The sequence below is a fragment of the Corylus avellana genome, chromosome ca4 (assembly GCF_901000735.1).
Source record: "Corylus avellana chromosome ca4, CavTom2PMs-1.0".
Taxonomy (NCBI): Eukaryota; Viridiplantae; Streptophyta; class Magnoliopsida; order Fagales; family Betulaceae; genus Corylus; species Corylus avellana.
This window is the reverse complement of record NC_081544.1, coordinates 4,225,815-4,245,674: the sequence shown is the minus strand read 5'-3', so window position 1 is coordinate 4,245,674 and position 19,860 is coordinate 4,225,815. Positions and strand designations below refer to the sequence as shown.

Here is a 19,860-nt window from a genome sequence, read left to right as displayed (position 1 = left end):
ACCCTTCCGGAGAGCCATTCACTAGAATGGAAAATCTTACCGAAGTAATACACCACTCTATCCAAGCCTTCCACCTCTCCCCAAAACCACACCTATGCAGCAAGTACAAAATAAAGTCCCAATTAACATGGTCGTACGCCTTTTCCAGGTCCAATTTACAAATAACACCTGGCACCCCTTGCTTCATGCGACTATCCACACATTCGTTTGCAATAAGAACCGAATCTAGGATTTGTCGACCCCCTATGAAGGCATTTTGAGAGTAGGAAATAACCTTACCCAAAACACTTCTCAACCTAAAGGCTAGAACCTTAGAAACAATTTTGTACACCCCTCCCACCAAGCTTATGGGCCGAAAATCCTTCATCTCCACCGCATCCGCCTTTTTTGGTATCAAGGAAATGAAAGTAGCATTCAAACTCTTCACCAACTGCCGTCTGCGATGGAACTCATCAAAAACCGCCATAACATCTTGTTTAACAACACCCCAACAAGCTTGAAAAAAAGCCATGGAGAAACCATCTGGACCCGGAGCCTTGTCACCATCCATACCTTTTATCACCTCCCAAACCTCCTTTTCCTCAAACTCTCTTTCCAACCACCTGCAATCCTCCTCATCAATAGACAAAAAAGGCTGGTTGTCCATTCTAGGCCGCCATGAACTTTGCTCCGAGTATAAGTTTTGATAATATTGCACCATGTGATCTTTAACCTCAACTGGGTCATCAGATAAAACACCATTAATACGAATCACTTCCACACGATTGTGCCTGCGATGAGAATTCGCCATCTTGTGAAAGAAACGAGTATTTCGGTCCCCCTCCTTGAGCCACAAAGTTCTCGATTTCTGGCGCCAGTGAATCTCTTCACACAACAAAGTGTTCTCCAAAGCTTTCAACATATCCGCCTTTCGAGACTTCTCCTCCTGATCTAACCCTCTTGACTCTGCCAAATCCTCCAACTCTTGAATACCTCCCATCAAAGATGTCTTGGACATTGGATGTTATCCCTTTTGTACATTGGATGTCTTGGACTGTACTACTGTTCGTACATTTGCATGTCTGTCTGTGTAGTGCTTAAATGCATGTACTCTAAGTGTGTATTGCTCTATGGGAAAAGCAGTTCCAACATTCCAAGATGATTAAGCTGGTGCTTCAGAAACTAACATTGATTATTGTCAACAGACAGTCGTATGATAATAAATTCATTTCCAAGGTTGATAAAATCCATTCCTTTCTAAGATCGGAGGTAGGGTCTAAAATCCATTCCTTTCCAATATCGGAGGTAGGGTCTTCAAGATCAAATCATAGGATGTGGATCATACAATTTTACAAACTAAAATGATAACAACTAGTAACTATATGTATGATAAAAACATCTTTAGGTTGAAAGTCTACATAAAGCTTAAAACTAGTAAGTTTTGCACATAAGATTATATTTAGCTGTAAATATTGGGAATGCAACTAAAAGATCAGGACTACTACTATATTAGTAAATATGGTTATTACAACGTTTTCCAATGATTTTAGCCTAATGCCAAATTTAAAATGTTTAAATGGTTGTTATACCTTAAAATCTTCTATATACATGTTGATCCAAAAAAAATATTAAAAAAAGTTAAAAATTTGGGATCCTTAAAATTGTTAAAAATACCAGAATTTCACTAGATCTCGCAATCTGAATTGAGATTATAATGTGATCTTCATAAGTTAAGACACGATTAAAGATCCGGATTATTATGGTTTTTTGAGATTGCATAGTTGGGGGCCTTGGGGCAGTTCGATTGGGTGCAGTACAGCTAAGGAAGTATGGAGGCTGGCTCCCTTGTGTTCAATGTGGTATCTTTGGCGTGAGAGGAATGCTCGGCACTTTGAAGATGTAAAAACAGCAGTTTGTAGAAGTTTATGCTTAATAGGCTATGTTACATGGATTATGGCGCATCATAGTTTGATTGTTCTTACTCTTGCATATTTTTTGAATAAATGTTCTTTAGCTTCTTCATATTAGCATATTAGGGATTCTCTTGTATACTCTGTGTACTAGGCTTGTGCCCCTGTGTTTTATTAATAATACATAATTACTTATAAAAAGTAAAAATAAAAAATCAAGATCCCAATCAGGCTTTCAATAACCATGGCCATGGCCAGCAGAATTTTTTTTTTTTTTTGATAACGTAGGAAAACTTTACTCAGATTAATTGCACGTCGCAAATGCATACTGTACAACAAATAATTCACCTTCGGCTAAATTTCTAGGTAGGTGAGAGCTTGGAGCCTTTCAGGACAAGCCCAAATCTATATTTTACCCTAACCAAACAATTCAATCTGAACAAAACCAAAAAATTCACCTTTTGCCCAAAATTGGGGTAGGTGAGAGGCCAAAATGATTTTCCGGATAAACTCACACCTAGATTTCAAGGATGGAGATTTATATTCTACCCTAAAAAATTCAATTACAAAAGATAAGTCAAAATGAATTTTTTTGTTTTTGTATTGTAAGTTAACGGACCAGTATCTCTTAGGCAAACGAGCTCACAATCTAGCCCAATCTTATGGGAGAAGAAGGTGCCAAATCAATTATGATGTGAGGAGTCAATGGACCACCTTCTTCTTCATTGTGACATGGCTTATGCCATGTGGACTGCCTTTTTAAGTCGTTTCCGGTTGTCCTGAGTTATGCCTAGATGTGTAGTTGCTCTGTATGCTTATTAATGGACCTCTGGCAGTCCGTGAAGTGTTGCAGTGTGAAAAATGGTGCCTACATGCCTCTTATGGTGCTTATAGAGAGAACAAAATGACAGGTTTCGAAGATCAGGAGAAGTCGTTAGAGGAGATTATATCTTTATTTTTCACAACTTTGTATCAGTGAACAATTGCTTATGTGTTTCCTGTGACATTTAGTTATAGTGATTTCCTTGTTCTATTTGCCTATTCCAGTTAGAGGTTTCCTTTTGTATACTTTCTCCTATATACATAGGGGCGCCTTACACTTTTAATGATATTTGTCAATTACTATCAAAAAATTTAGTAAACAGAAGATGTTCTAACAATGGCAATACCAAAGCAATCTATTAATGTTGCCTAGCAAAATGAATTACAGAATATGTATCCAGATGGGAGTTTTGAACCAACAAAGCATTCTAATAATACAAACGAACATGCCTTATGGTGCTACAAGAGATAAAACCTTTTGGTGGAGACAAGAGAACATACAATATAAAGAATAATCAACTATTGAGAGTAAAATACATACCTTTAGGTTGACATCTGATACTGGTGGAGAATTAAAATCCTTTGAAATAGCACCCTTAAAATCTTCAAACGTCCAGGTAGATGACACCAGGATCTGAAGATTACCTGAACATTAGCTACCTAAAAAGGCAAAGAAAATCAAATAGAAACAAGAAAACACAGATACATCATACCTTGCCCAGCTTCACTGCTTCTTTTATTCGAGTTTTATCTTCATGATACTGTAAAATAAAGTTTTCCTTTTTGATAAGTAACAAGTTATCATTAGAAGTGTGTATATGATACTGTAAGATTAAGAAAAGAACCGGAAGCCCCAGTGGTATCAACTTAAAAACCAGCTATGCAAAAACCATAAAATTTGCAAACGGTAGTTGTTTGATGTTGTCGTTATTGATGATTTGCAGAAGTACAACTTTTTACCCTTAGTGGTTCAACTTTCTCTTTTTCATACCATAATCATAAACCAGTAAGCTCAGCAATAAAACAAGCTGATGCCTGGAGATGCAATTTGTCCATCAGTCCCAAAAATGTTGTCCTTTTAGAAAATTAAGGAGACCAAAATGAGCGCATTCTTGGTTGCTCGTTTTGTTTAATTATGGACTTGTAGTAGAAGGAAAATTTGGTAATTATGTAAAATTCACCTTGACAATTCACATGGAAAAAAAAATTGGGAGAGACGAATAAGAAAGGTAGACTATCTCTATGGACAGAGAGAGTTGTGATGTGGTGAGTGGTTATTTTTCACAAGCAGCAGAACAATGAAGACAATGATGGGGAAGCTAAAGCCTAAGATATATGAAACAATATTAACCATGTTTAATCCTATGGATGTTGGGAAAAAAATTTCCTACGGATTTTAAGTTGCTTTAAGAACTTTATAGTTTGCTTGATTAGAGCATACGAGAGGTTCTTCGTCCATCATTCCAAAAACTAAGGTCTTCTGTGTTTATTCCATCTCCATAAAGAGCTATTTTTTTGATAAGTAAACAAGTGAAGGGTGAACCAGCCATGAATGATTTTAAAGAGCTATTTTAATTCAGAAAGACTGTCCTACTTTATATAATTCTAGCTAACACTGAAGATACCAAGTCATGATAGTTGGAAGAATTTGGATTTTTGATTTTGTTTTTTGTAAGTAATAGCAAATTTATCAAAAAAACACAAATGGCACAACCCAAGTACACAAGTATACATGAGATACACATAGCTAGAAGAAGAAAAAAGATCAAGAAAAACATGAAAGCTAGAAATATTTAAATTGAAGGCAAATGTTCAGTGGTAAAGTGTCTTCAAGAAAAAAAAATCCTTTAACTCCATCACCATCCATTTGTGGTCTTCAAAAATCCAAGTATTTCTTTCTAAAGAAACCACATGAAGCAAGATAGAACCATCTTCCACATTGCAATATTCTGAAGCCTTCCAAATTGCCCTTTAAGGTCACCGCTCTACTAGGCATAACCCATGCTAACCCTACAAGGCTGAAAATAGTTTTTTCTTTTCTTTTTTTTTATAAGTCACTAGGCTGAAAATAGCATTCCATAGAACACTAGCCATCTCACAATAGAGTAAAAGGTGGTCCACTGACTCACTTTTCTTACACATTCAGCACCAATCAACCGCAATGACATGTCGCTTTCTTAGGTTATATCCCTAAGGCAACTGACAAAGAAAAGAACACCATTCTCAAGGGAGCCTGATTCTACAAAATACTCCTCCAATGGAAAGGAGTACTAACATGGGGAACCATTTTGAAAAGTTTTGAATGACCATATATCAAAAATACGATAATTTCCATGAAAAATCATGCTAAGAAGCTCAAAAAAAATCCTTAGCTCAATCCTCTGCAAAGCAAAAATATTCCTACATTTTATTTAACTCAATTAAACAGAGTATTCCATCTATTAGTTATGTGCTACACAAGCTCCTGCTCATCATTCATCTCTATCTAGGACCTTATCTTCAATCATTGAAGGAGTTACATACTAATGCTCCATCTTATTAGTTACATAGATGATTCTAATAGAAGACTTAGGTCAAAATTCATCATGTCACACTGGTCGGACAGTTCTATTATGAAATCTAGCTTATCTGTGATTACCAATATTTAACTTTAGAGTTTTGTGTCTATTAAAAGAAATAAAATACAGCTCACATATAATACGAAAAATCGTGAAACTATGAATTAGAAAATTTAATGGCACGCGAATATAAATCAAATTTACATGATTTACAAGGTAACAATAACATACAAACTCAAAAAATTAAGATCTTGGAATGCAACAATAATCTTCATTACAAAGACAGAATAGTTTAGTTACCTGTTTCTCTAGCTCCTCGAGAACATCTTCAAACAACTCTTTTGGAGTTGAACCTGAAGTGTTTGACGCAACCGCCAAATATGCAGGTAAATCTTTAATCTATAGAGGGAAATGAAATTAGACAACCATCACAGAGCAAGAAACAACCCACATTAAAAATATACAATAATTTAGCTGGAACTAAATATGTCGTGCTCATATAAAGAGAGAAAAAATTAAAAACAATACTGGGATGCTAACCTTAACGCCATAATCACGCCAGTGGGTTTTGGCTGTAAGAATGCCTTCAGTAACATGCTCCTCCATTAATTTTCGGAACTCGTCACGGTTTTTACGCTCAACCTTTCTCAATTCTTCCTATTTTGATCAAACAAAGATCAGAACATTATGAAATAAATAAATAAAATCAAGGGAGAGGGGTAGGAAAATAGGTTAAATTGCTAACAAAAAAAGGCTAAGGTTACGTTTGGTGCACATAATGGTTATTCCATTAGAAAAAATGAATAGCCTTTATAAGAATTGAAGAATGTGGAATAAAATAGCCTTGGTGTTAAAGTATACATATACTAACACTTGGAATAGTCATTCCCTCACGGGCCATGGGAATGACTATTCCATTCCACCTTATTCCATTTCCAATAGAAGCTTTTCATTTTTTTCTAATGAAATAGCCCTTTCGCGTACCAAACATACCCTAAATATTCAAGCACCTTCTGTATCTTCCTCCTCTCTTCTTCTTCCTTCTCTAAATCACGTATATATTCCTGTGACAACATATTGAATTTAGATTAAAAGCCTCATAGAAATTCTCCAGAGGTGGAGATAGAAAATTACCAAAAAAATATCCAAGCGATCGATTTTTTCAAGACGTGCACATCTTTCATCGACTTCTAAGCGGTCTTGAAGTTTTCGCCATTGGCTGTCTGCCTGAAGCAGGAAGGCGATGCATAAGTACAATTTTGATCGTAAAAGATAACCTGCAAAAGCAGAAGAAACGAGCAGAACATTGCCAAAAGGTACCTTAATAAAATCACAAGATTCCAAGAATTGTTTGTATTCCATTATATTCCTCTTGCGTTCCTCCTCTGCCCTTGCTCGTTCCTAACATAATTACCAATAACAACAAAAACAAAAGCAACAGTAAAAATAATAATTAAACTACTAAATTGCTCACAGCCTTATTTTTTAATCCACAAAAACTCTGCTAATGATTTTTTGTGATAATTTGGATGAATCTCAATAGCTTCTGAATTCATAGTGAATCGAGTACAATGCATCAAAACAAGGATGACATATTAAACAGGTCGATTTTGACCATATATGAAAAACAGCATACTGATAGTCGAGGAAGTTAACAAAGAAAGGTATTCAATTCAATCAAAAAGTTAAAATTTCAACTTCTTTCCACCTTTTGCCATAAAATGGAACTGATCGTGAATATGGATTTCATAGATATGAGGGATTTTATTTCTTCTTGAACAAAACATAGATTCATTATTTACTAAAAAAGGAAAGAGAGATGAGAAAGAGATGGGAACATTTTTTTTTTGATAAGTAGAAAGAGATGGGAACATACACCTCAATATGTATGCATGCAAATTCTTATAATAAATAGGAGCAGTAGAGGCAGTAGAAACTTACCTTGTTTTTGAGTTCCACCAAGTAGTTATCAAACAATTCTCTGCGATCTCTATCTCGTTCGACAGCTTTAAAACGTTCATCATTCTCAAACATACTCACTGCTTTGCTGAATGATTGTTCAAAAATCCAAATAGCAAGGAAAACTATCATGAAACCAACCAAGATATATGCAAAACATAACCCAGGTATATATATATATATATATATATATATATATATAAGAAGAAAAAAATCAATGTGTAAAACCATTTAGGGAAAAACAAACCTCCATCTTGTGGATGATGTCAGGTCTGTGCACTCCTGTAAAACGTCAACCGAAGATAAGAAAAGGACAAGAAGAAAAAGTATATAATATGAATAGAGATGGTAGAAATTTCCAGATGCAGCAAGCAACGTACTTCTAACATTTGTTTAAATTCTTCCCGTGCGTTTTTCAGTTTAATGCGTCTTTCCTCAGCTTCCTGTTTTTTTCTTTGACTTAAGAACTGAAACAAAAAGATTGGATTATATGATAACAAAACAGGACTTGCACTTAACAAATGGCTAGATAATACTTCCAGTCTTCCAGAAGTGCCTAACAAAGAATGTGTTCCAATTCACAGCCAAAATCAGACTAAAACCCAACACATCAAATACTCGACTTAAAAGTACATCCTTAAAATGGTTTACCTCAGTGAAAGCTTGCTTCCGCTCTCCAAGTGTTTTCAGAGCACCATACCTTCTGTCATTAATTATTACTCTCATCGCCTGATACATACATTTTTGCTGTCAGGTACTAAAATAATAATAATAAAAGATAGTGAAATTGACATGATTAAAGTACCCGATCCCAGGTCCAATCAGACCCAACATTGGTAGACTCCAAAAGTGCTTTGAATGCATTTTTAGCCTCCTAGAAACAGAAAAGACCAATGATATCACTAGTCTATGCCCAGAAGAGCAACAATAAGAGAGACTTGAATGTGGCAAGTTCTATATCGTACCAGCTTGTTGGCATATATCAAGGGTTCAGGATCAATTGATTTTGCTACCAACGCACTATCAGTCATTTTCTCCCCTATTTCATCTGTCTTGACTTCCTCCAACGCTTTAACCGCATCAACTCCCTAGAACGGCATTTTTTTCATCACAAGAACATAACTAACAACAATTTTTTTAAAAAAAAATCGAGTCATACCTCTAAGTCTTTCGCAGGAATTCCATCAGCAGAACTATGAATATCTTGAGCCAAAAGGTTGTCAACATTGTCCCTGCAAAACTCAAGTAGAATTAAATTCCAACAACATGCCATTTGCAAACTACAATCAGAACATTCAAAACTAGCAAGATTGACTATACATGGATGATTGACTATACATGGATGCAGGAATGGTACTGGCAATGGATACGGTGGCTTCACCACTTTCTGGTACAGCTGCTGAACTCGTAACAAGATTTACAAGTGTCTGCACTCCATCTGCCTTTTCATCTTTAGGAGAAGCTATAAGAATTGAAGCAGTTGATCCAGAAACCAACACGGGTTGCAGATCACTAACAGCAACATCAGGTCCCACTGAAACTGGGCTTGAAGGTATCCCTTGAGCTGGGGAAGATAAGGTATCTGCCCCAGATGGTGCTTCAACCGCGGAGGGAGGAACGGTATATGAGACAGGAGGAGTCCCAAATGTTTCCTGCTGTGTTCCCAAGAAAGATGACTTTTCTACTTGCTCGCGAGCCAACTTGAAGTAAGAGTATAAGCAAAGCAGTATAACAAAGAAAGGCACATGAGTGGGAAAAAAATAAAAAAAGTATGAGAATAAATTTGTTGATATGGGAAGAAACCTTCAGCTCCTCAGGGATCGACCATTTGGATTCCTTCGAAACCTTGTTGTAGTAGTACCTGCAATACAATCATGCACAGAAAAGAAGTCAGTCACATATGTGCAGAGCTAATAAAGGAATAGCGTTAAGGAACCAATATTGGATCACAGACTTCCTTCCATCAGGACTTGTATATTCCTTCCAGTTAGTTGATGCATCAGCCCTCTGTCACAGTGATAAAAACTAAAATAAATAGAAATTCTTTAGCATAAAAACAATTTCCAAATAAGAAGTCTTAAGAAATAAAGAACTGATTCCAAATGATAATAGTTAAGTAACAAGAATTCAGTAAGGTAAAAAGACTGAAACAATAATAACATTAACAGAAGGGGAAAAGGGGGGTGGTTGGTATCAATTTAACTATAACCAAAGGTTCTTTCTAACTTATATCAATTCTTTTTTTTCTGTCTTTGGAGAGAGAAAAATTCAAGCAGGTAGAAGCCCACTGTTAAGAGGCTTTGGAACCTTTCAAGAGATGGCACACACACTCTCTCTCTCTCTCTCTTGCCAATGAGTCTGGGAAAGGTTATACACATACTCTGGGCATTCTGATAAGTTATTTTTAAGTATATAATGGTTCAAATATTGTAAAGGACAGGCAAGCCCCTTCAGAAAAGCCATCTCCGGCACCTCATTGGGTAATAATGAAATGTTAAATCTTACTTATATCAGGTTCCTTTTTGACTTTTTGATGGAACTATTCCAACAGTTTGGATTCAGAATATGGGATTCAGAATATGCCACTTCCATATTTTAGTTCAAAAGAATATATATAACTCCCCAATTTACGATTTGAGATAAGTAGTTAAAACATCCAAGCAAATATGGCTAGCATAGACAATGCACTCACCACAAAAATCTTATTTAACCATTCTGCTCTACTGAGGACATTTTTAGATCAATGGGAGTGATGCTGTTCCAGCCATGTCCTACTAGCTGACCTCATCCTCATAGCATTCCCACTCAATCCTTACCTACATTGGACATGTCAAATCCATCTCAGCCAATGTTCTCTCATCGCATCCTCATCATCCCCACCCCCTTCTCTATAAGACCAACCCTTCACTTCTCTGGCATACTCTTTTGGCAACAGAAAACTACACTACATGACACTTTGGAAGCAAACAAAATTAACACTTGGACATGTAACCAGATACAGCACCACAGCCAAGTCCATGTAACACGGGCACGTCCACTCAATTCACCCTAACATCCTGGAATTACATGAAACTACTTTCATTATCCCCAATAAAAATACAATGCAGAAGCTATATATTCCAAGCCTGTAAATGGGAACCCACAACTTTATCACAATGAGTCAAGTTGTGCAAAATTATAGGTTTTCAAATAACAACCTACAAAAATCCAAGAAAACATTATACGAATTTTGTTTTCTCATTAAATCAAATCAAATATGTAGTAAAATCTACATTGGCGTTCAAATGCTTGGCCAAAGCAAGAATCTAAGAAAGAAATAAATGAGGAAAGTATGGTATGTAGCCCCGAAAAAGATGCACATCCTATTGTGGAAACATGGCAAAAGATAAATTATTACTTCTTTTATTAAAGAATCAACAAGTTTGAGCACATCAAATTATAACAAGCAAGGAAATAATACAAATGACAAAATTTACTAACATTCAAGCTATATAGTAGGTAGGGCAGGCAGCAAAGACCCACAGCATAACCTACCTCTCAATAGAGTAGCACAGCAGGTACCTGTAACCATCTTTAAAGCTACGCAAGTCCCGCAGTGTATACAAGGATAAAAGAGTGAGAATAAGAAACAAACTTCCAAAGGAATTGAAAACACCATTAACTTTATAGGTCTCGAAGCAAAATAATGCCACTAGCAGACAATCGTCTAAGTATCTCAGCAATTCTTACAAAGATCGAACACCTTGGAATTACATCAATTTTTTTTTATGAGTACATCAAATGTTAAATGAATAAGAATCAAAGATGTAGGCAACACAGTAGTAGAGAAATGATATGAAGTATGGAATAAACAATCCCGTTTGTATTCATCCATATTGTGACCAGATTATGCAATACACCACTAGAGAAATGCTATGACCAGTTTTGTATAATTCCAAAAGGCACATTATACAGTAACTTTTTCCAAGAAAAAATCAGAACTGGGGAGGCACGCACAAGAGAGAGAGAGGGAGGGAGGAAGAGAGATGAAGAGACACATGTTTTCAAACAGAAGTTATAAGTGAACAAAACAGTTACTTTAAGCACCCGGCCTCAAACCAAAAAAAAAAAACATAAAAACTGGAAGACAAGATATGTGTTTCTTTTGTTTTTGACAGAGATACATGTGGAAGTAATTGTCAGAATGATAAGCAACTTGTGCCCATTTCATAGGACAGAACTTCAGTCCATAAACAAGATTGAGAAAAATAAATTTATATGAAATGAGAACTCTTCCAAAATTTCATCCGAAAGAGAGCTAAAAATACATTATCAGACAGTTCCAAACACAAATTGGATACAATCGTCCTTACAATGAGACAAAAGAATCCTGCAACTTGAACTAACGGATTTTTTTCACCGGTCTAGAAAAAATATAGCATATTGAATAACAAGAAATGCAAAAATAAATCCGTAAAACAAGTTTGCTCATACTGAACCAGGTTAGGAGTATAAATCACAAGAGAAACATGTGCACAGCATACATATCCACCGTATGCTTTAACACTATTCAACAGCATGACTAATCATCATACATTATGAAGAAGCAAGAGGAAAAAGGCATGACTCACCTCAATTGGCGTCATCAAATCTGAGGGCTTCTCCCAACTAGATTGTCGTGTTTTCTTGTTGAAATAGTATCTGAATGATTAATGTGGAGAAGAATTTTAGCCAGAAGAAGGAAAAATAACAAATGAAAAGAATCAAAAACTATGGCTCCATTTGTTAAAATTTTTGTTTTCTCTTCTCAAAACAAAAACATTAACAAACAACCCAAATACAAAACACTCCTAAAAGCACAAAAAATAGTTTTCACTTGTATTTCACATCAAAAAACTTTTTTGATAAGTCACATCAAAACATTTTTTCAAACCAAAAACAAAAAAAACCCCCAAAACACATTAACAAGCAGAGCCTATATGTTTATAACGAGTTAAAAACAATTGTAATAAGCACAATATTTTGGTACATTAAGGATGAGAGAAGAAGAATGTGGCACCTCTAAGCAAAGACACGGTTTCAATTTTTCCCCATAAATTGTAGAAATGCCAAAATGAAATTTTTAAGAATGTAGTCACAATTTATAACCATATCTAATCAATCACAACAAATCATAAAAGGCAGTGACAAAGACTGAAACACCTTATCCATTCCATTAGTTTTGAAAGATCCAAAGGGCATATGTCTAAATGCAAAAGAATAAGAGCACAACAAAGCACCAACACAGAAGAAAGCATGCAATAAAAACCTGTTGCAAGAAACGGCTCACCATAGCAAAGGCATATGCCTCCAGGAGTTGCAATATTAAGAACACAAAAATAAAAATAAAAAAAATCAATTCCTTCCAAAATTGGAGGTGCTACGGATTACAAGAAAGGAAGGAGAAAAGGATGTTCAAGGGAGTAGGGGAAATAATAATAATAAATAAAAAAAAAATGAAAAGTGTTCATCCCATGCATGACAAAATTCAGACAATGGAAATCTCAACATCCCTTGGGATAGGTTTTCATCTGGCTCACATTATTCATCAAAAAACAGCCTTCCTTAGACTTAACTGAGAATGTTTTTATGATTAAAAGTGTAATTAAAGAAAAAGGAGAATAACTTAAGTACAGAGGAGTAGACATGGTTTTTAGATGTTTACTCAGTCTCGTGGCCAGATTTTCTGTTTCTGCTAGTATTTTATTTAAAGAAAGTCCACATCTATCAAAAAAAATATATATAGGAAGAAGCGAAAGAACATTTTAACCTAGACAAAGATTGAAAAACTAGGATCTTCTGCATTCATTAGAACCATATACCTTCTTCCATCAGCAGAAGTATGCTCTATCCAATCTGTTGGGGCCTCTCTGGTGGAATTATGCTGGATGCTTGCTGCCTGAAATTTTTTAATATGTCAACAACATACAGATAGCATTTCAGATAGCAAAGGAGCACAAAATATTTGACAATGACGCTGACAACTCAGCAACTAAATGTAAAGAGGAGAAAAAGAAAGACGTCTAACCGACACAATGGCAGTGGGAACTGATGGTTGTTCAGCAGTGCGCTGTGCAGCAGAGGCAGTGCTCTGACTTTCAGATGATAAACTAAGTTGTCTCCCAGAAGAAATATTGGGTGCATGCATTTGAGATGTAGACTGATAATGGGTGGAAGTATTAAAATTCATTTGTGGTTGACCATAAGAAGTTGATGCAAACTGCACAAGTGTAATTATATAAAGTCAAGACCTAATAAATTGGAGTAAATAAAGAACTCAGCAATAACAACACACCAGAATCTTACAGTATATGATGAACTGAGAGGTCTTTCTGGGCCACCCAAACTAGGTGAATAGTTATTTGGAGTTTGGGCATTAATCTGAGGCATCGATTTTTCAGATGTAATGTGCATGTTTGGCTGAGCAATTGGCAATGGAATTGCCTGTGATGGTAGTGTAGCATGACCTGGCTGACCAGCTCGTGGAGGAAACTGCTGCATTGGTTGAGAAAATTGGGGTTGCAGAGTTTGAGGAGGCAATCCAACATTCATTAGCGGAACGCCTCGGCCAACAGGATAAAAATGTTGAGAAGGCATAGGATTGAACTGCTGTGACTGCTGTGCAGGACCCACCTGTCGGAACTGCAGCAACAAAAATGATGTAAAGAGGTTTTATCTAAATAGATGATAATAATATTCATTAGGCAATAAGAACTCTGCAAGAAGGGAAGTATTACTTGAGAAGACATGGGTGGAAGGAAACTTCGAGGAGGTTCCATTGAACCACCTATAGGAGGCTGATGAGGCTTTGCCAAAAAGAGAAATCAATTAGCAAAAGAAAAGAAAATAAGCAATAGCCCAATTTTAGCTATAAAAATTCCAGTCTTTGATTGCTATATCTTAACTAAGGTAAGCCTCCATACATAAGGCTTAAACCCCTTCAGTGCCTTAACCTTTTAAGGCATAAGCCTGGAAACATGAGTTTCAAAGGGAGTCCCATAGATGATACCTTCAGGACTGATCTTATTATCAAGGATAAAAATCCTTGATAACAACCTACATTTCTTGAAATCTTGAAACTAAAAGAACAGAAAACCTTGTCTTTAGAACTAACGGTTTCACAAGATATAAATGTTATAAGAAACAGTTTTATGGACAAACTACCTGTGCACCCGAAAATCGAGGATTATTGGCCATTTAGCAAAGTGTCAAAGCTCTAGAAAGCAAACAACTGCAAAACCAGCAATCACCACTGGCAACTTAAAATTCTCAAAGATATGACATGGTAAGACACAAGGTCTGAATAAGCATGTATTGCAACACCAAACGATAATGCGTGAAATTCAACAAACATGAATAAAAATATGACTTAATGGAGTGAACTGAATTAGTGGAGAGTTATGCTTTATTGATTTATAATACAAAATGGTGGGCAATTGAGAAACGTGTTCACAACATAAAAGTAATGCCAGATGGTTCCCTTATGCCTAGTGTGGTGTTTATGGTTAGAAAGAAATGCGAGATGCTTTGAGGACTCAGAGAGATCTTTGAAGGAACTCACGGCCTTCTTCTTCTATACGCTTTTCACTTAGACAACAGCTTGGCTTGCCTCTTTAGTGATTAGCTATCTTGATTTTCTTGTTCATTTTTCTTCTCCTAGTTAGGCGTTTTCTCTTGTATACTCCCTGTGTACTTAGGTTGCGCCCCTCTGTGCTTTTGATATAAACTTTACTTATCAAAAAAAAACATAAAAGTAGTCAACATATGAATGTTAAGATGAATCAGCAGCAATAAAAGGGAAGATGAAATAAGAAACAAAGACATTTATAAGAAGGTAGAGGTGGCATTCACTTATCCAAAAACCAAAACAAAAAAAGAAGGTCGAGGAGGCATTCATTTATCCAAACAAAAAAAGAAGGTAGAGGCAGCATTAATTGATGAAAGGATAACAAAAGGACATTTCAAATGGTCCAGCAATGTGAAAGAAACACATCCAGCTGTAACAGTGTGAAAGAGGGGTTCAACTTAATTTAAGGAGTAAAATGGCAAATGGAATGCCAAAAATGGGCTTGGATAATAATAAGAAAGGAGACAATGTTGAAAGATTTGATAGAGAATATGGCTTTAGGCAGCGGTAAGTCCATGTAGATGACATCAACTAATTGGAAGTAATGTTTTGAATTAAGCTGGCCCAAGTTAAACAAGTATATTAATTACACTGATGAAATAATAATTTTATTGGGTATAAGTACTGCTACCAAAAGCCTTTACCACAATGAGTAAGAGAGCAAATGTCAACCTTGTACTCATGAGCTTTCCAAGTAAATAATAAAAATTAAAAAACATAAGACATCATTATTTTTTCATGTAATAGCAATGAACTTCAAATCAATCTAAAAGTTTGGGGCCCACAATGAAGAAGAATTTGGTTCAGTTGAGCATCAGTTTCAGTCCATTGGAAGTTGCGGTGCAATCTCTCCAAGCATCTTTCACCTCACTAAAAACCATTATTAATGTTATAATTGATACTTCACATATAAATATTTTCAGGAGACTGAAAAGAGTGTAGATGTAGATTCATCTTGTTCAGTTCTTTAGTATAAAAAATAAATAAATAAAAAAGTTCCAAATAGTATCACCGAATCAAATTGAAATGTAGACAGAAGAAAACTTGCTGATAAAGTTAGACAGTCTCTCAATACAAATATTGAAAGAAGAAAAACACATTTTCCAATGATAGAGCTTGTGACTTGTAAGGAAGCAGCAACTCTTCGTATTATGTGGCATCGAGAGGAAGATAGATAAAAATGTTCAAGGATTTGAATTTTCCAGTATTGAAACTTTACTCCTAAGGTTCTCAATTTGTAGGCTCCAATATTTGACGAATGTAGGCATCTAACCTTTTTTTTTTTTTGCTTGCTGCCATACAAGGTTTTAAGTAGGCTAGCATTGTTTAAAGCACACTAAACAGGTATCCTGTTTTGCCCCTAACTTTTAACTTCTTATTTCTGCAAAATATACCATTTACTGATTAACAACTTTTAAAACTATTTATGTGCGACCGCCAAAATTTAAAATCACTTTTTGGTAATTTCAGTTCGATACCCTTCCTCTACTAACCAGTTGATTAATAGTTAAAATATCGTCACAAACCAACACATATACAAAAGCAGGCCACTTTAAATGGAACAAAAATATGAAAAAACACACATTATAATCACTTTCACATGTCCACAACTATGTTCATCAACATGCTATAAAAAGACTCAAACCTGAAAACATTGGCTCCTAGGATCTCTTTCTGCCAAAAAAAAAAAAATTCACCCTTCCACAAAATGATACTTCCTGTGCTCACTAGGTTCAAGCACTTCTCTTTTCTTTTTGAGAAATTTATCTTCTAAAAAATGATAATCAATGTGCAATTATAATGGGTGGTGGTGGTGGTGGAAGCCTCATGATGCAGGTAATAAATTGTTTGTAGTGGCAATGCTATCACCAGGTTGGTGATTGGGGTGCAGTAGTTAACAGGAAAGCTATAGCAGCAGCTTCGTACAGGCAGTGGAAAAATGGAGGTGATAAAATGGTAGTAGCAGCATGGTGGCGGTAAAATGTGCCAACAATGGTGACAGCATAACAAAAGCCAAAACAAACTGCTAGATTAGGAAATGATACAGAGAACCTAAGAATTTTCACATCAATACTGTGGGATCTCATATTTTAGTCGCTACACTTTTTCAATTTTCCAATCAATCCAACAAAGGATTTACTTTTAAAATTTTCTCATCAACCTTACAAACCATTAATATATTAATTGCACCACAAGCAAGATCAATAATGCAAAACTATTTCAACAAAGATTGAGGCAAAGGAATTGGGATACCATAACAAAGCATTAGTATATTGGAAGATTGCACCGCTGTCAGATAAACGTCTATTTTGAGGCATCTCTTAAAAAGTTTTAAACTTTGCCTCAAGAACTATTAACAAGATCACATTCTTGACATATAAGCTCAATTTTGAGGAAACAAAACAAAATCTCAATCAACAGCCCCAAATTCCATAACCCCAGCAACCCAAATAAACAAAAGCCTGCCGCTAACTGTAATTTAATAAAAAGTCCACAATTTTATACCTAACTATGATAAGAGCAGCCACTTTCTATACAAATAAACTCAAACAAAAGCCATAAAGTGCACGACCCAGAAACCCAGATAAACAAAAACCTAGCCTAATTTGTACCCTTACGAAAAAAACCCATAATTTTGAATCTAACAGTGAAAATAGTAGTCATTCTTAAGATGCGCTGAGAAGACGAATTTGGCAATGGAAGAGATAGAATGTTTACCAGTTCTCCGAAGGGTATTTGAAAGAGGCGCGCGTGTAGTGTGTACTGCCAAGTGCGCGAAGCTATTGGCTCAACAGTCAGCAAGTTACTTGATTCAAAGCTTCAACAGAAGGGGAACAGCATATATAGCTGAGAAGCCCTTTGAAGTTGTGGGGTTTTTTTTTTTTTTTTTTTTTTTTTTTGGCATTTTTGGCATTTTTGTTTGTTTCTTGTCCTCGTAGGTCGTAGCTACTTTTTCCTTTTTGTTTTAGTTTTGAACAAAGTTTACTTCAATCTAGATTGAACCCAATTCTTTCCAAAAAAAAACAAAATTGAATTCAAATTATTAAATTATATGTGTTCAATATATATATATATATATGAGAATTACATGTATTTTTAATATAATATATAATTCTCATATCCATTTTGACATATATTTTGAGTACGTGTCAGTTTAATAGATTGAGTTAAATAAAATTTCTCACATTCAATCTTAAAAAAATATATATATTATCTTTTTGTCTTATATTCTTTTCTTGTTTATTATTCTTCATTTTAAAATAGTTAAAAATTTAATAGCTTTTAACATAATAAAAATCAATGTTTGATAATGGTTTTGAAAAATATTTGTTTGTTTTCTAGTTTAAAAAAGTGTTTTCATGTGACATAATTTTTTTTTTTTTTAAAAAAAAAAAAAGGGGAATCCATATCAGTCTCATTCATAGAAAAATCATGAACATAAAGCTCTTATGAGCAATCGTAGCCAAAGTTACAAGGTTACAAGCGTCACATATGACGTATTACATTCCAGACCGAAAACCAATCCACTAACCCATAACTAATTTACATATTAAAAAACAGATTTGTGTCAAACGACTCAAACTAATGCATAGGAAGTGCTTATTCTTCGAAACTAAGAGTAGACAAACCCCCAACTGAAACTCTTCCTCATCAACACGAAAGTCAGGATAACGTTTACATCTACAACGCAAAGGTTTGGACCATAGCAAATAATCTAGACGGCATCACGCATGCAGATTGAGAGGAGACAAAGCCTTATTACGAGCAAAAACATTGGAAATAAAAGCGTACAGGGAAATAAAAGGGACTAAAACAGAAATACAAACTGAATAAGAAAAATCGGACAAACAACAAATGGAAACCAACAGAATAGGGAAAAAACCGGAGAATCACATTAAGCAGGAAACGGCAGCCGGAAGGAAGCCGATCACGTGCTGGCCGGAAACCGACATGGATGGTGAGCGACAGAGCGGGTGCGAAGGAGATCGGCGTCTCACACAAAACAAACTAGGGGGGGGGGGGGAGAGAGAGTTTGAGTGAATCCCCCAAAAGCATCACTTACAAAGTGTGACAAATAGGCTAGGCAATAAAAACGGCACAGCAAAATATACGGCAAAAGACAGACATAAAGGAAAGGAAATAAAACAATCAGAAACGAAAATCAACAAAACAATCGGAGAGAACCGAAATCAAACCACATCCAAAGAGACGGATCCAGTGCAAAATGTGTGATACAAAATTGAGAAGTATTCCTTAATGGGGATTCATTTTAAACAGTATTTTATGTTTTGAATGATTTGTTAATAATTTTATGAGGAAAGGTGAAAATCAAGTCCCTGTAACCAAAAAAAAATAATAATAATAAATTAAATTAAAAACGTTATAGCTAATTAAGTAATAAATTCTGGAGTATTTTTAAACACTGGTTTCTTGTCACCTCTTTTTCTTATCATCACCATTTTCTTTTTCAAAGTTGTAAATTTTATAGTTTTTGCTCCAATTATTTTGGAGACTCCAGTAATTCCTAGCATGCCAACTAATTTAGTGAAATCATATGAAAGGCCTGCGATTAAATTTTGTATTTATTTGGTAGAATCACATTGCCAAAAAAGAGGGATAAAATGAATCACACTTTGAAAATAAAATTATTTTATTTATCATTCTCATCTGTCATGATAGAAGTATAAAAGAGCACTTAAATAGATACGGATAAAATTCTAAACCTAATTTGATTGACTTAGAGCATTCATAAATTGCTCAACAAAATATTATTTTGGCTATTTTGTTGGGCTAAAGTGTTAAATTCACTCTCCATTCGGCTCAGCAAACTAGCTAAGAGTTTGCTGAGGAGTTATAATGCTCAACAACTTTGTTGAGCACTATGACTCAACAATGTATAATTTTATTAATAAAAAAATCATTTCATCCTCTCTCCTCTAATTAAAAATTATTTAAACTTCTCTCTTCGCCCTCGTAGAACTACATA

The 19,860-nt window shown here is 35.2% G+C and overlaps 1 protein-coding gene across 8 annotated transcripts in view; it reads right to left on the bottom strand.

The window, feature by feature from the left end:
- The window catches only part of LOC132177273 (pre-mRNA-processing protein 40A-like), a 34,849-nt gene extending 17,088 nt beyond the window's left edge, over nucleotides 1-17,761 (bottom strand). For 2 of the 8 annotated variants that reach the window (XM_059589527.1, XM_059589522.1), the window contains exons 1-25: nucleotides 17,592-17,761; nucleotides 14,808-14,972; nucleotides 14,411-14,477; nucleotides 13,984-14,052; nucleotides 13,553-13,888; nucleotides 13,275-13,466; nucleotides 13,069-13,145; nucleotides 11,839-11,908; nucleotides 9,183-9,235; nucleotides 9,032-9,089; nucleotides 8,549-8,928; nucleotides 8,388-8,460; nucleotides 8,194-8,316; nucleotides 8,034-8,102; nucleotides 7,880-7,957; nucleotides 7,609-7,695; nucleotides 7,476-7,510; nucleotides 7,211-7,316; nucleotides 6,590-6,670; nucleotides 6,404-6,496; nucleotides 6,280-6,333; nucleotides 5,810-5,926; nucleotides 5,570-5,668; nucleotides 3,425-3,472; nucleotides 3,253-3,345 (exon numbers count right to left, since the gene is read on the bottom strand). In XM_059589527.1, the coding sequence (XP_059445510.1) occupies nucleotides 3,253-3,345; nucleotides 3,425-3,472; nucleotides 5,570-5,668; nucleotides 5,810-5,926; nucleotides 6,280-6,333; nucleotides 6,404-6,496; nucleotides 6,590-6,670; nucleotides 7,211-7,316; nucleotides 7,476-7,510; nucleotides 7,609-7,695; nucleotides 7,880-7,957; nucleotides 8,034-8,102; nucleotides 8,194-8,316; nucleotides 8,388-8,460; nucleotides 8,549-8,928; nucleotides 9,032-9,089; nucleotides 9,183-9,235; nucleotides 11,839-11,908; nucleotides 13,069-13,145; nucleotides 13,275-13,466; nucleotides 13,553-13,888; nucleotides 13,984-14,052; nucleotides 14,411-14,443 (2,424 nt within the window). In that variant the 5' untranslated portion in view covers nucleotides 14,444-14,477; nucleotides 14,808-14,972; nucleotides 17,592-17,761. Of the gene's footprint in view, nucleotides 1-3,252; nucleotides 3,346-3,424; nucleotides 3,473-5,569; nucleotides 5,669-5,809; nucleotides 5,927-6,279; nucleotides 6,334-6,403; nucleotides 6,497-6,589; nucleotides 6,671-7,210; nucleotides 7,317-7,475; nucleotides 7,511-7,608; nucleotides 7,696-7,879; nucleotides 7,958-8,033; nucleotides 8,103-8,193; nucleotides 8,317-8,387; nucleotides 8,461-8,548; nucleotides 8,929-9,031; nucleotides 9,090-9,182; nucleotides 9,236-11,838; nucleotides 11,909-13,068; nucleotides 13,146-13,274; nucleotides 13,467-13,552; nucleotides 13,889-13,983; nucleotides 14,053-14,410; nucleotides 14,478-14,807; nucleotides 14,978-15,658; nucleotides 15,723-17,591 lie in introns of those variants that run through there. The other 6 variants (XM_059589524.1, XM_059589528.1, XM_059589529.1 and 3 more) reach the window with 6 other exon arrangements.
- Nucleotides 17,762-19,860: the final 2,099 nt, after the last annotated feature.